The sequence below is a fragment of the Aptenodytes forsteri genome, unplaced genomic scaffold, assembly GCF_000699145.1.
Source record: "Aptenodytes forsteri isolate BGI_AS27 unplaced genomic scaffold, ASM69914v1 Scaffold282, whole genome shotgun sequence".
NCBI lineage: Eukaryota > Metazoa > Chordata > Aves > Sphenisciformes > Spheniscidae > Aptenodytes > Aptenodytes forsteri.
This window is the reverse complement of record NW_008794089.1, coordinates 4540721-4555255: the sequence shown is the minus strand read 5'-3', so window position 1 is coordinate 4555255 and position 14535 is coordinate 4540721. Positions and strand designations below refer to the sequence as shown.

General features: G+C 38.4%; 1 protein-coding gene across 1 annotated transcript in view; it reads right to left on the bottom strand.

Annotated features, from left to right (window-relative positions):
* The window catches only part of CNTNAP2 (contactin associated protein-like 2), a 972464-nt gene that overhangs the window by 72929 nt on the left and 885000 nt on the right, over window positions 1-14535 (bottom strand). Inside the window, exon 21 of the mRNA XM_019470872.1 lies at window positions 7023-7116. Within this exon, the coding sequence (XP_019326417.1) occupies window positions 7023-7116 (94 nt within the window). The remainder of the gene's footprint in view (window positions 1-7022; window positions 7117-14535) is intronic.

Below are 14535 nucleotides of genomic sequence, written 5' to 3'. Positions count from 1 at the left end.
GATGTTCTTGTCGTCTCTTCTCCATAGAATCATAGAATGGTTTGGGTTGGAAGGGACCTTTAAAGATCATCTAGTCCAACCTCCAACCAAAAGGTAAAATTCACTTGGGCTACCCTGATTCCTGCCACAGGAGTTATTGGGGTGGAACCAGCAATTCAAAGTCTTTAGGGAGTCCCCTTGGACGGGAGGCCTGTAGGTGGGAAATGTTCCTTTCTAAATAGGGCTTGTAGGTAGGATTTCTCAGAGAAACCAGATAGGTCAAAAACTCAGAGGTCTGAAAGAAAAAATATTTTACTTTTACTTTCATTCTTGTTTTCACTAAAAGAGCTGTGGAACATTTCCACCATTACCAGAAACGCAGCAAAGAGTGAGATATGGACAGATAGACAGATCTGAGGTCAGAGACATAGGCAATATTAAATCCCAGAGGAGTTTCAACCAGGCTGATGCTATTATACAGGAGGAGGAGAAGGAAAATTGTCCAGATGTTGTATTTTTGTATGACAATTCATGTGTGACTTAATGCAGGGGAAAGCACATCTTTAATATTCAACTGCTACTGTAGCAGGAGGGCTCCTAATATGAAAATACACTTATGCCTTTTCCCTGAGATTACAGTACTGAATGTTAATGCTGGTGCTCAGAAATGAAGTAGCAGGCAGTTACTTTGAAATAAGTTAGTGGATGAATTTACTGCATGCTAGCTATTTTCTGCTCATTATCAGTGAAAGTAGGCTAAGCTACCCTGCACTCAGATTATCTGTCTACACTGCAAAATGAAGGAGAGCCACAGAGCAAACTCAAGCTATGGAGCCCTGACTGCCACACTGCTAATATATATAATGAGGTGCTAACCTCACTATGATCATGAGGTAGTAGTAGATACATGTCAAAGATGTGTAGTAGAAAAATACTTCTAGATTATTCATAATCTATTTACAGCTCTGCATTATATTCTAGGATCCAAATTTAAGAGCTGAGTGAAGTACCTTACAGCATCAGAGACCTAATTCTAAACCGGTATTTGGTTCAATGGTTTCTTTGATTAACGTTAACTTCATATCAGATTACGTCAATGTCAAGCGGCATACCCAAATGATGACAATGATAATGTCCTTTACAGAATTTTTTATCAAGGCTACCAAAACTCCCTTTTCAATGGTGGTAAATGTTCTCAAAGAGATGAGATGTTCATCCTTTGACATGAAACAAACCCTCTAAGTGATAAACCTCTGCAGTTGTGTGGAAACATGGAAATTGAAGCTGGTTTTGAAAGTCTATGATGTTTTTGGTAGTAAGAATTACACTGTAGGTAATTTCTGTTACTCAACACTTCAGCTAGAAGTGTTAAAGCATCAAACTGCCAGGCTTGTTCTACAGAAAATAAAGTATCTTATTTAGTAATAAAGAATTATTACCTCTCAGAAAAATTGCCATTGTCCCTGCTGGTAGTTCAAAGGATTTTGAACTTTTGCCTCCTATTATTCAGTATCTATTTGTGGAGAGATGCCATGAAAGAAAAAAGCAGTTCCCATTTCTATACCTAACCTAAACCATGTAAGCAATGTCATTTATCTCCTACTTTTCGTGAAGTTTTTCTATGATCTCTCCTTTGCATACTTGAAACTAATTACTTGGCTAGATGTAAGCTGGTCTTACCGCCCATCAGTCCAAGGCAGTGAATGTCAGAATGAATCCAGAGAAATGTCTCCTGACCAGTTTTTATTTTCACCACACACCCCGGTAAAGAAACAGAGAAACTCCACCCAGGAAACAATAAAAAATCCTTTCATTGACACCAGGGAAATAACACATCTAGAAATGGACCTTCTACCTCTTCTTCTTGAGGAAACCCCCTTTTGAGAAAAGACTCAAGGCCCCTGGGGTTGATTTCCAGGATCTCTTTTTAGTTGTAAAGTGATGGCAGCTGCTTTTGTAAGAAGGAAGGCAGACCTGAAAGGTGTTTCCCTCTTCACTACTCTTACTGAAAGTACCTGAAGAGCACTAGGGTGAGGCAGAGACATAATTGGAGCTTACAGAGTTTAGCTGCAGGGACAGCTGTCAGTTCTGAAATTGATAATGTCTGTGTTATAGATGACTTGTATTATGTTGGTTGTTTCCAAGTGGATATTTAAGTATTTTCTAAATGATATCATTTGATTTGGAGTGGATGGAAAACAGACAAGGAGCACATTTCCTTTACTTCCCTGCCACTTTCTCAAAAGCAACTCGTTTGATCTGGGTGTTTCTGTGCTCAATCAAATATCCTATTAAGAAACTCTCAAATTATTTCTGCTCACCAGAATGATACTTTTAGAAAATCATGTTTAATTATGTGTAGCTAATTCTTTATAAATGCATATTAAAACCCAAAGAAATACTCCACTTCCAGTAATAAAGTACAGACTATGACATTTGTTCCCTATATAGCAAGTTCCCATAATGGAAATTAGTGTAGGCCTCCAAAAAGGATGTGAAGACAAACCTTGCATCCAAAACCACTACACTTAGAGGGAAAAGCAAACCTCTGCTCTATTCTACCTCAGTAATGAGTCTCAAGCTGCAGCCTAAATGAAAATGTAGATTGAGATCTGAACTGTGATATATAACACATCCTGTTACATTGTCTACTTTTTGTTTTTTCTCTTCATAGCTGGTCATCCAGATAGCCAGCTTTTCCCTCTTACCTCATCTGTGCCAGCCATCAAAGCCTAAGTATGTTTAAACAACAGATTACAGAACTTCCTTGAAACATTAACAATTCCCTTCTATCTTTTTTATAAAATCCTGCATTTCTCTAGTGCTATTATTTTTAATATTAGCACTAGAGACACACACTCACGTAAAACAGGATTTTTCATTCGTTGTCTCCTTTAGCTTTATTTCACACCTCAAACCATAATCCATTTTGTCTGTGTAAGAATTATATACTGAATGCCTGTAACTCCAGTTTCCCAGAAGGCTAAAAATATTATATATCAGTGTTTTTCAAGCCAGTGAACATTTGAGTTTTCTGGAAATTATTTCAGGAAAGCAGAAAACACCTCAACTTAAAGAAGAAGAAACGCTCCCTGATTACAACTGCAATTCAATCATTTCTTTTTGTTTCTGATGTGACCCTCCTGCTTTACAGAAAATATTATGAACAGTTATGAGGCATGGAGCCATTTCGTCACCATTTTATTAATCAGCCATATTGTTGTAACACCTAGAGCAGAGAGTGGTGTTGCGTTGCGGTAGGTGTTATACAAGTGATCATTTCTGACTGGCAGCATATGAGCTATCACAGCAAGCACAGCTGTGGCAGAAGCAGCTGCTCCTATGCAAATAACCCTAATAAAAATGGAAATCAGACAGGCAGATCAGTTTCTTAGTAAGATTGTTCCAGAGTGCTCTTCAAAAACCCCATCTGTCTTTAGAAATAGGGCCTTGCATTCATTTTTGATGGCAAATAAGAATTGCATAGTATGGAAACAACAGAAACTGAATGCAACTAATGACAGACTAGCAGTGAAATAGGAGGCTACTCCCATGTCGCCCATTTAGAGAATGTAATTGCAGGTGGGTACAGATTGTAACTTGATATATGTATCCAGATCTTCCATTGGTGCTAATCCCTCTGGTCCACTGAAATATGCCTAGCCAGTACAATGTGACAAGCAGAAGCTTTAAAGATACTAGATTCTGCATCTACTTTGCCCTTCAAACTGCTGCACTTGTGTAACTGTGTTAACTGTGCTCTTCCCTCATTCAGCATTACTCTGAGAGTTGCACAGCAAAGCTGATCAATGGACAGAGTCAGCTGCACAACAATTTTACATCAGGAAATCTGTGTCCCTGCAGATAAGTTCAATTTTTCTTTGGCAGAAAGAATAGAAGTTGGTTTTTTGTTTGTTTCTTTAGTACTGATTTGCTCTTGTGCTTAATATAATATTTTGTGAGGACAGTAACAGAAGCAGAGAAGAGAAAGCAAAAGAATCATATTGTCAATTATGCTAATATAATCCTATGCTGTTAAAAATGAAGTAATCAATCCCAGGGATAATAGGATATACAATATATAATAAATGCATGATGAGGTTTGTAAGAATGGATGACAAATAGCATCTTCAGAAACAGGGACACAGTTGTCTGTGGCTTAAAATCACCAGGTAGCACAGGAAAACAGAAACATAACATATCCACAAATTACTCCTTCAAGATATCCCAAGACCTTTGCCTGTTCCCAAACTTCAAGTTAGCAGAAGAGTTGAAGGTGGGCTTCAGTGGTATCTGTGATTGCTTTATGCTTCCTGATGACAATCTTCAACTGTACCATATATATTTATGGGACAGATATTATAAGGACTATGTTTACTATTTGAAATTCTAGATTTGGAACTTGCTTTTAATCACTCTTGTCAGTTTACCCTATTTATAAAGAGGGAGAGGAATATAAATTGTAAGTTCCCAGATATTTAAAACTTTTCTTACTTTTTTCTTTAAAAAAAAAATCAAATTATATTCACTGACCTCTGGTATTTTTTTTTTCTTATATATCTTTATTCTGGGAAAGTCTCGTGAGTCCTATGATCAAGCTCTTGATATTAACAGGCAGCATACAGATATTGTTCTGTTGCCAAGCTTCATTTCTCATTTGGTAGGATCCAACTGAAACAGTCAGAGGATACTTAAAACTATTTTCAGCCAGATACATGACTTTTCAGAAATGAGGTGAAAGTGAGGTGCTGTGGGTTTGGATCTGTAGGAACAGAACTGGACGGATAACTCATTTTATTTGGACCTCTGAGATGGTTATGGCTTTCAGTCACTGCCAATATTGAAACAGGTAACCTAGACATGAAAGGTCATATCACGGACGATCTGAACTGCCCAGTTCTTGCAGCCCCTTTATTATTCATGAATGCCTAAGGAAAATTTCAGAATGGGAGTACTTAAACATGGCAAAGAAACCAGCACTTGGGCATGGGGTTATGTGGGAGACAGCTGGGTGGACTTTGATTTTGTAGTGCTATGACTGTGTTTAAAAATTCAGCTCAGAAAGAACCAGTGCAAAGACTAAACCTCCTATCTATGTCACGGTTTCATCTATGTGGTTACATGACTGTGTTGCTAGTAAACCTGCCAGCTCAGCAATTCAAAGGAATAAGAAGTGGTTTCCTTGCAGAGCTCTGTCTGCACTCAGGGTATTTTAAATGAGTATCACGTAAACAGTATTTCCTGCTTTCTCTTTCATTTTGTGTTTCTTCCATTGTTTTCCTCTGTGTTTTAGTAATTGTCCTTTTCTTCCCCTTCACTTTTATTTATCTCTTATGCTGCAGTATTTTCTCTGTTGTATGCCTATCTCCATATTGTCTCTCTCATGCACCTTGTTCAGCCTCCTCCAAAGCATTGCCTGATTAGAATGGCCGGGAAAGCGCCAGTTTTAGCTGGATCCAAACAACCATTCAAAAAAGGTAAGCTTATTTAGAAGGCTAAGCTGTGGAGGCAGTACTGCCATATCGTGGTAGTTTCTTAGACAAATGAAGCATTACAGAGAGCTGCCATCTCAAAAGAAACAGAACCTCACTGGCAATTAATCCATTATGGAAGTGGGACACTGCAACACTCTTCAGCAAATTATAGCTGATATTTTTGATCACAATTGCCTGGCAGGAAAGACTCAAGCCCCATTCCTTGCCTGCAAAGCTATTCCAGCTGCTGAAGGCTCCACCTGAAGTCCTTCGTCTCCTCACCCTAATTAATGAATACAGAGGCCGGCAACCTGGCGGAGGTAGAGAGTCAGCTCTAGTCCAACCGCCCTAATTCAGTCTGGTGAGGTGGGAATGCACCTGGTTTCCAGACACTTGCCAAAATCAGACCACATCGTCTTTTGTACTATCTATAGAACTGACTTTGAGAGTACCAGAAAATAGTTCATGTCTCTCTTGCTAACCAACCATTTTAAAGGCTTTTCATTTCCTATTTCACAGAAGCTCAACACATTAAATTTTAAAAATGAAACAATCTTCAAAAAGTCACATTAGCTATGTGGTCAATTGCTTTTCCACTTCAAAAATCAGTGCATGGTGTTCACAGGTTTACTGCCTTAGACCACAAAACAAAGAAAAGTTTACAATTTTCTGGATTAAACCCTTCACTGCCGTTCAAGCAACCACATCCCTGTACAAAGCACTTAGAGGAAATGGTATCAATACCCCCTTACTCTGCAAAGGGGAAAAAGCCCTTCTTAAAAGCTGTAAATGTCAGGGGAATAATTGATTCCTGAAGTGAGTAACCCTGGAAATTCATGTAAGATGCCAGTAGTGGAAAAATTAAGCAATGGAAAGTAGGATGGCCTAAAAGTGAGGCCCAGGCAGTTTAAGATGCATCTGTATTGCCTTTAGAGTTCAGCTGGGGAGCTGGCTGGGAAGCTGCTGCACTGGGAAATAATGATGAGGTCCATAAAAGGGATGGAAAATGTATAGATGAGTGTTGCTGTAGGTGTTACAGACTTCTAAAGGACCTTGCTAGTGGGCCTCACTGTGAGAAAGTGGCAGTTTTGGCAGTGATGAGGGATAGTTATGCCACAAGAGGATGCACTGGGATAAGAAGGCTGACTGCAGAAATAAAGGCATTATATAAAGCATATGATACCTTCACAGGAGAAGATACTATCTAAAATAACTTCAATATCTCCTCGTAGAAGCAGTGGTCCCAATGATTTCGTATTCCCTCCACCTGACACTGAGAGGGTAATGAAACTTCACAAATATGAAGTTACAAGTGTCTCTTTACCCGTATATGTTTTTTTCCATGCATTGGGCAGACAATCACCCATTTGTGTGCACATCAGCCTATATGACAAGGTGAACATAACCCTTCGTTTAGGTATAACTCCAATATCACCACTTTCTAGTCAGGAATGACATGTGCAGCATCCTGCTGCAAACACGACACACCTCATTGTCCCGTGTGCTTACGGTTTTCAGTATTCTCTGAAAACACCTAATAAAATAACCAGGTATAAAATGAAATCTTACCTATAACTTTTCCTAGGAATAGTGCCTTTGGGGAGTTGAATTGAATGTCAGACGCTGTTGGCAGGCTGTAACTTGTTGGAGGATAGTGATCAAGCTGGGGAAAGGGAAAAGAAATGATGAGTATTTTGAACTGGTCCGCCTTCTTACAGTGCTACTGAATCAGGTCTACTTTTATAGAGTTTATGCCACTTACAACTCTGTCTGATATGCTCTGCTTTCATTCTGATAAAGGCAAAATAACAGTTAATACCCTTCCTTCCATATCTGCCATCTCCACAGTTCCCAAGGCCTGGAAAATACCTATATTGGTCATTTGTTTGTTCTGGTTGCTGTACAATCACTTCAGCTTTTGCTTGTGTGCTTCCATATAATTGCTAAAAATAACAACAGCATCAACTTCAATAATAAAACAGCTTATTATTTTAATATAAGATTTCCATTTGGGACCTATGTTACTGCTAAAGCTAGGTTTACATAGCTGAGAATTTGAGACTAATGCAGGTGTTGCGCATTCTCCTTTTCTCTCAGAAAAGTAAAAAAATAATAAGACATACTTTTTTGCACTTCATATTTATTATTTTCTTATTGAAAATGCTGTTCAATTTAATTGTGATGACACCTAGTGAAACCTAAAAAATAAATTCAAGAGTAATCAACTTAGCTAAATAGTTTAATCTATAGGAAACTCATATTGTCCCCGATATGACACAACAATCACATTATATTGGCATATTTCTTCCTGGTTTTTAGCTATTTAACAGAAAAATGCTTAGTAATAGCACTATTAAGATAGTTCGATACAGTTCAATAGTTTTGATGTTCACATTTCATAAAGGTAATTGGGGTGAATTTTTATCTATTCTGTTTTATTGATTTTCTCAGTTTTACATGTTTATTACACAGACTTAAAGAGGGCAGAGCAGCAATTGTTTATTTTATTCTGGCCTTACCTTGGCACAAAACAGGATAGAAACTCATACATGCGATTTAAGACTTTACAGGGTATAATAGACTGCAGAAGTAATTCTGGAGAAACCGCAACACTAAAGGGCATACAATTTTTTCACATATCTTTTTGCCATATTTCTAATTTCTAATTTCAAAATATTATTATCTTGGAATGGTTTGCTTTAATGATACTGCAAATTTTCAATTCAGTGGTTAAAAGTAAATGAATGGCAGATAGTGTAGAACTGAAGGGCTGAATCCCCTGATACCCTGGAATACTGTGAGCTCGTGTACTTGGAAAGCCTACTGATTTCATACCCATGAATCTGCAGAGGCAATCATCTCAAAAAACTATACTGGACTGGAAAAGAGAAGTCCCGTCTTTCTTATACTGCTCCATAAAACCCCAGCAAGACAAGTGTATATACATGATAGAGAGGGAGAATGTTCTCTGCAGATGACAAAAGATGTCTAGCAAATGCTCATATTCAGAAATGATTTTTAATTGATCATAACTAGTTCTCACACTGGTTATTAAAATTTGGCCATGAATGTTTATTAGCATGACTACTGGCTACCTCCCAATTTTAAACGACAGACTTTTGAGCTAAATATAAGGAAGAACATAGTTTCCATCTTCGTACTCAGAAACTAAGAAGTTTCAGTTTGTTCAGAGTATCTTGAACAGCTTTTCTCAGATTTTTAATAAACAGCAGAAATACATATTTTACCTGACATTAGACATAATTTCAAATCAAAAAGAGTTATTTTTGAAACGGTGCAGCCAAGCGAATACAAAGAGTTAAAATAAAAAACAGTTCTCAACATTAACCACAGCAGGTCCTACTAAGTACAAACTCCAGCTACGTGCTTGCTGTTGGTTTCCCTGGTGGAATGAAAATCAGCGTTCCAGCATCCAACATCACAAGTATCAGACCTGTTGTCAATGGGAGCTGCAGACATATCAGGTGAAAAAAATATTCCCTTCTTATTTCAGAAGACAAATAGGAATGGCTCAGATCTCAGAGCTGTCATGGTATTTACCAGTATGGTTATTAAAATGAAGGTATAGACTTTAGAGAGGCATATCAGGAAAAGATTGGTGGGAAGACTGATACACAAAACCCTGATCCTCCAGCCTCTCATATACCAAGACTTTAACCTCATGTAACTTCTTTGCCTGCAGTGGAATTATTTCTGATACATTCTGATTGCACAGGATTAATCTTCTAGGTTCTCCTTTTATTTGTATGACTTAAAATATACTGGAGTATCTCTCATAAAATAATTTGGCATACTACCACGTACATTGGTATTTGTCAACATCATCAACATTTAAGTTCTTCCTTTTCCAAAATCCATCTGGAGCAATGTTTAAATATTTCTTTTTATTGTAACTTGGAATTTGAGCAGTGGGGTTGATCAGATCATCACTAATCTGATAAGATACTAATAAATTATAATAATTATTATAAATCTATCAATCCATTTATCTATGTGTCAATGTATTGCGGGTATCCTAGAGCCGTAGCCATGGTCCAGAGTAACTATTAGGAACAAGTAATAAAAAGTCATCCCTGCCTAATGTACAGGCTGTCCCTACCTGAGAATGCTAATTGTGTCTGCAGGACACACCTGAAAATGAAAAGCCAATTTAAATGATGAATCACTGTGAGCATTTACATGCACAAATACAGAATATCAAATCCTGTCAGCTGTGATGTGGTGAAACTCCCTTTGCCTTCAGTTAATGTTCAGGATGTGAAAAGGCTGGTCCATAATGGATTAATAGAGAATCAGTATTTTAGCTATGTAAAGCTATAGTTTGTTTCTTTGCAATACAGGTTCCCTGCAAGAATACCAGGCTGCCTTCTGCCCATATAGTACAACAACATTGAGGTATAGGGTTTTATTTTTAAGATGCTCTGTAATTTGGGCCCAGAATATCTAATATATCACCGCATCACCCAAAGCTTACGTTTTGTAGTTCAGGTAATCGAACAAGCTATATTTGCTAAGAAGCTCTTCTGAGGCCATGGTGGAAAATCCTTCAGGAACCAAAGAGCATTGCAAACCTCACCCTGTTCTGCCAGACACAATTCTCCAACTTTGCCTTTCCTGGCAAAAATGCATAATGGTACTCACATTTAAAATAAGTAAAAATATACCATTATGCTATGACAACGATCACAAAATAATGATACTGTATTTCACCAAATCCCTCAAACTTGTGTGTGGTCATAGGTTGCCCATCTCTGGAAATGGGGATGGTGCCAGTGCTGTGGCAGGGAAGCAAAGGACAGGGAACTAGTGCTCTTGCCCTCTCCTCCCCCGCCTTTTTTCCCAATTCCTCTGGGAAATCCTTACACAAGCACAGCACAGAGGCAGACCCACGTGCATACCTGCACAGGGGAGGCCTCCAGTGGGACTTCTGTGGCAAAGCTCAAAGAGAGAGGCTGCAGCAGGGCGTGCAGGGCATGCCAGTGGTGAAACCATGCAGCTTTCTGGTGCAGCCAAAAGGGAGTCAAAGATATGAGCAGGTGTGCCCCCTCTTCCCCTCACCTTGGAACAGTTTAGTTAGCGGTGATCTTGGCCAGATTAAAAAAACTAAATAAATCCTTCCAGTGACCTCGTCCCCCCTTGGGACTTTAGTGTGGCAGAGCATACCATCATGGTGCAGAGGCAAAAGATCCTGCCACGTGTGGGAGCCAGGGATGGCAACAAGGAGACTAATGCTGTTATATTGCAGGCTCTAACAGATACAGCCAGTTTGCTGCTTAGGGGTATTAGTTTATACTGACCTCTTGTACTGAATCGATAACTGAATCTATATTCACATACATTTTCCAGATCTCATTGAAGTCAAGGAAAGATTTCAAAATGGCTTCAGCTATGAATTGTTTTAAGGGCTTAACGACTCTGAAGTTTTGGGTTGTTTTGATTTCTGGTTGAAACAAATGTCCATTTAAAAACTGTTGATACTGATTTCCTGGCCTTGCCATCAATAGGGGCAAGCATTTCTGACTAGTGATAGAGCCAGCTACCACTCAGTTGCCAGCTCTGGCATCTCTTGTCCCATGGGGGATGCCTGCGTTGCCTTCCACGGCCAGCTTTGAGCTACATCCTTCTCTAATCCTGGCACCTGAAATGAAATGGTGCACCACGAGACAACAGTGAGGGAATAGTGAGACTTCTGTCCGCTCGCTTTTATTGTTTGTCTTTGTTCTAAACTAGCATTATCTAATAAAACTTTTTTTTAGAGGCACTTCACTAGTATTTCTTTTTTAGGTCAGCAAGTTAAAGGACCAAGCTGAATTCTTTCCAAAGTTGCATGTGACTGCCATCCAGTGGGTGCTCAAGTGTAAGCAGCTGGAACTGAGCAGCCTGCAGTCTTTGTATGAAATACTAGGCTATCAATTTAAGATAAGACACATAATAAAAAAGGAATTACTAACGTCAAATGATATTTGAAAAAAGATATTACATTATTTAATGAAAATTAAATAGAACCTCTGCATACACAGAGGTTGATGTCATGAATTTGTATTAAATTACAGTTTTTAAATTATATTTAAGATTTTTCATTACAGCTACTTTTCTTTAAAAACTCATTAATTTCGTTTGAGCTTAATATAAACACACAGTGTGGCTTTGAGCACTGCACAGATGAAAGTAGATGGCAGTTTCTGAGGAACCTGCAGTTTCAGCTCTCAAGTCACGTCACGCCAGGCAGACTGTCTTTATCTGAAGTTGCTGGGATTTAAGCAGAAGTTCAATAAAATGCTATTTCTTTTAAATTACTGTTCACTTAGATAATAAAACTAATCTTGACAGGAGTCCTGAGATTAACAGACATATCAATCTAAGGGCAAATATAATGCCTACCTCACCTTAGCAGTCTCAGAAAAAAAATACAAAAAGATATATATATAAGTTGTATATATACATACGCACACGTTATATTCACCCTGTGGATATATCTACATCTGTATCATTGTCAATCCAGCCTGTGTGTGTATACTGTTATGAAGCTAAGGTTTTTCTTTGTGCTGAAGACATTTTATAAAAAAAAATTCAAAATGCTATGGAATAATAATGCTGTAAGGCTTAATCTTGCACCATCTGAAGTCAATACAGCTTTGCTATTGACTTCAGTAATAGCAGAATAAAGAAGAGGATGTGTTATCATCATGACCAATGTAATATTTCTCTCCTGCATTATTATAATGATTTATCACTTGTATTAAAAAGCTTCTCAGTCCTGGACAAGAGCTTTTTGTGCTAAGTGCTATAATATTGCATAACAAAAAGAAGGTTCCTGCTCAAAAATGCCTACAAATTTAGAACAGACTAGGCATGAGAGCCCAAGAAAATAACGAGGCGGGGTGCAGGTGTTTACATGGAGCTCCTCCCAGGCATGGTAGCAATTTAGGAGAAAGCAGGAAGGTGACTATGAAAATCAAATAGGAGATATTATTTTTCTTTCAGGGGTGACTGAAACCTTAACTTTTAATGGTGAAACAGAGAGAGTATTCCCCTGCTGAAAGATTAGGAAAAACCTTACAAACAATATTTTTAGTACTGTGATATTTGAAAACATTTTATCTATCTTTTTAATGCAACAGAAAAGGAGCAAATTCAGGTGGCAATTGTGTAATTCCTTAGGATCACCAAAGCCAATTTTACTGCAATTCAGCTCCTTCCTTAGTGTGGCACTAGTGCTTTGCTGATCTTTTCCTGCCAGGTTAGGTCCTTGACCCAGGTTATTTTGGATCAGGTCAGAGCCAGAGCAGGGACAAGCCAGAGGCTGTAAATGAATAGCAGATCCAGAGAAGAAGGCAGGACCATAAACCCAGCATTTTTTACTGGCTTAGACTGTCACAGACCTGCAGCCTCACTGCTCATCTGGAACACAGGAGGCATATACCTCACCAGCGTGATCTAAGGCAAACTTAAGCTTTGCATTGCGCTTTGAGCTCTTCAGATGAAATTTCTATAGAGCTATAATTAATACTGTTTTTGGAACCATTCCAAATCTGTTTTGCTGGCTTAATGTACTGATTTAGCCTTTTGCAGTTTTTTTTTAAAATAAATGTCAACTGCAGTCTTTTATGATAAAGTCTCTTTTTTGCAGGGATTTAAATTAGAAACATGATCGATGAGATATAGACATAGAAAAAACAGATACATTGCAGAAAAAAAAAAAAGTTTTTTTTCTGTTTAAAAACTTGAACCCTTTATGTGTAATAAGCTTGTATATTTTCCTGAAGCTGCTCTTGCTCTGATAAATAATATCAGGTATAATTTGCTGCACTGTAAAAAAATACAAAAATTTGTATAAAATTTAAATGGAAATGTAGATACATAACTCAAAATGTAACAGAAGCATGGTAAGAAAAAGGACACTATTTAGTCTGGCTGCCTTCAACTGAAACAATTCTCTGATGCTTCTTTCACATATCTGTTGACTTTTTATTGCTCTCTCTAATAGATGAATTACAACAAATGTTAACAGAAGCAATAGCAGGTCATATAATGCCAAGTTATTAAAATTAAAGAGATCTACCTCAGGTGCCTAAAGATGACTTTCACAGGACATTAATTTGTCCAATGTGTGCTGCCATATAATGGAAAGCACCTATTTCATGTTACGTTTTGACTTTTTTAGGCTTAATGTTAGACTCTGAAAATACTTAATGGTGCTTTTGTTCTTTCTTTGTTTCTTTAATTCCAATAAAAACTGATGCTAAATCAGCAATCATACAGGCCAAGGAAAACGCTCACATTCATCACTGGAAATACATTATAGAAGAAGGAAATAGTCTCAACGTAAGCCAATGTATGTAACAATCCACCTTAATGTTGTGAGGTGGATAAACCCGCTGATACGCTCTGTAGACCTTTGCTCTGCTCTGATATGCAGACTGGGGAGCTATCAGACTGCACTGTACTCCCTTGTGCCCTGAATGCCCTAGCTTTATTTCTAAGGGCAACGGGGGTGTAGGGTGAAGAAGGCATTTCACTTCTGGGTTTTATCATGATATGTGGCCTAGACATGGCCAAAGTTTGGGACAAGACAACTGAAAAATTCCTCTGAATCCTGCAATACAGGCTCTGCTGAAAAGATGTGAGAAGAAGGATGGATGTGTAAAAGCGTTCCTCTGCTATGGAGTGGTTTTACAGAAGAGAAAGTGAAGAAGAATATTCTTCCAAAAGGCCTCAAGGTTTGAAACTATCTCAGATGATGCAGAGAGAGGGAAAAACTTTTGTAAAGATATGTACCTCAGCATCTGTCCCCGCCCCTCTGCAGCAGGTACAGATTAACTGGCCCCGCCCCTCTGCAGCAGGTACAGATTAACAGGTTTGAAACTATCTCAGATGATGCAGAGAGAGGGAAAAACTTTTGTAAAGATATGTACCTCAGCATCTGTCCCCGCCCCTCTGCAGCAGGTACAGATTAACTGTTCCTGGTTAATGGGGGAGGTCCCGGACGACTGGAGGCTTGCCAATGTGACGCCCATCTACAAGAAGGGCCAGAAGGAGGATCCAGGGAACTACAGGCCTG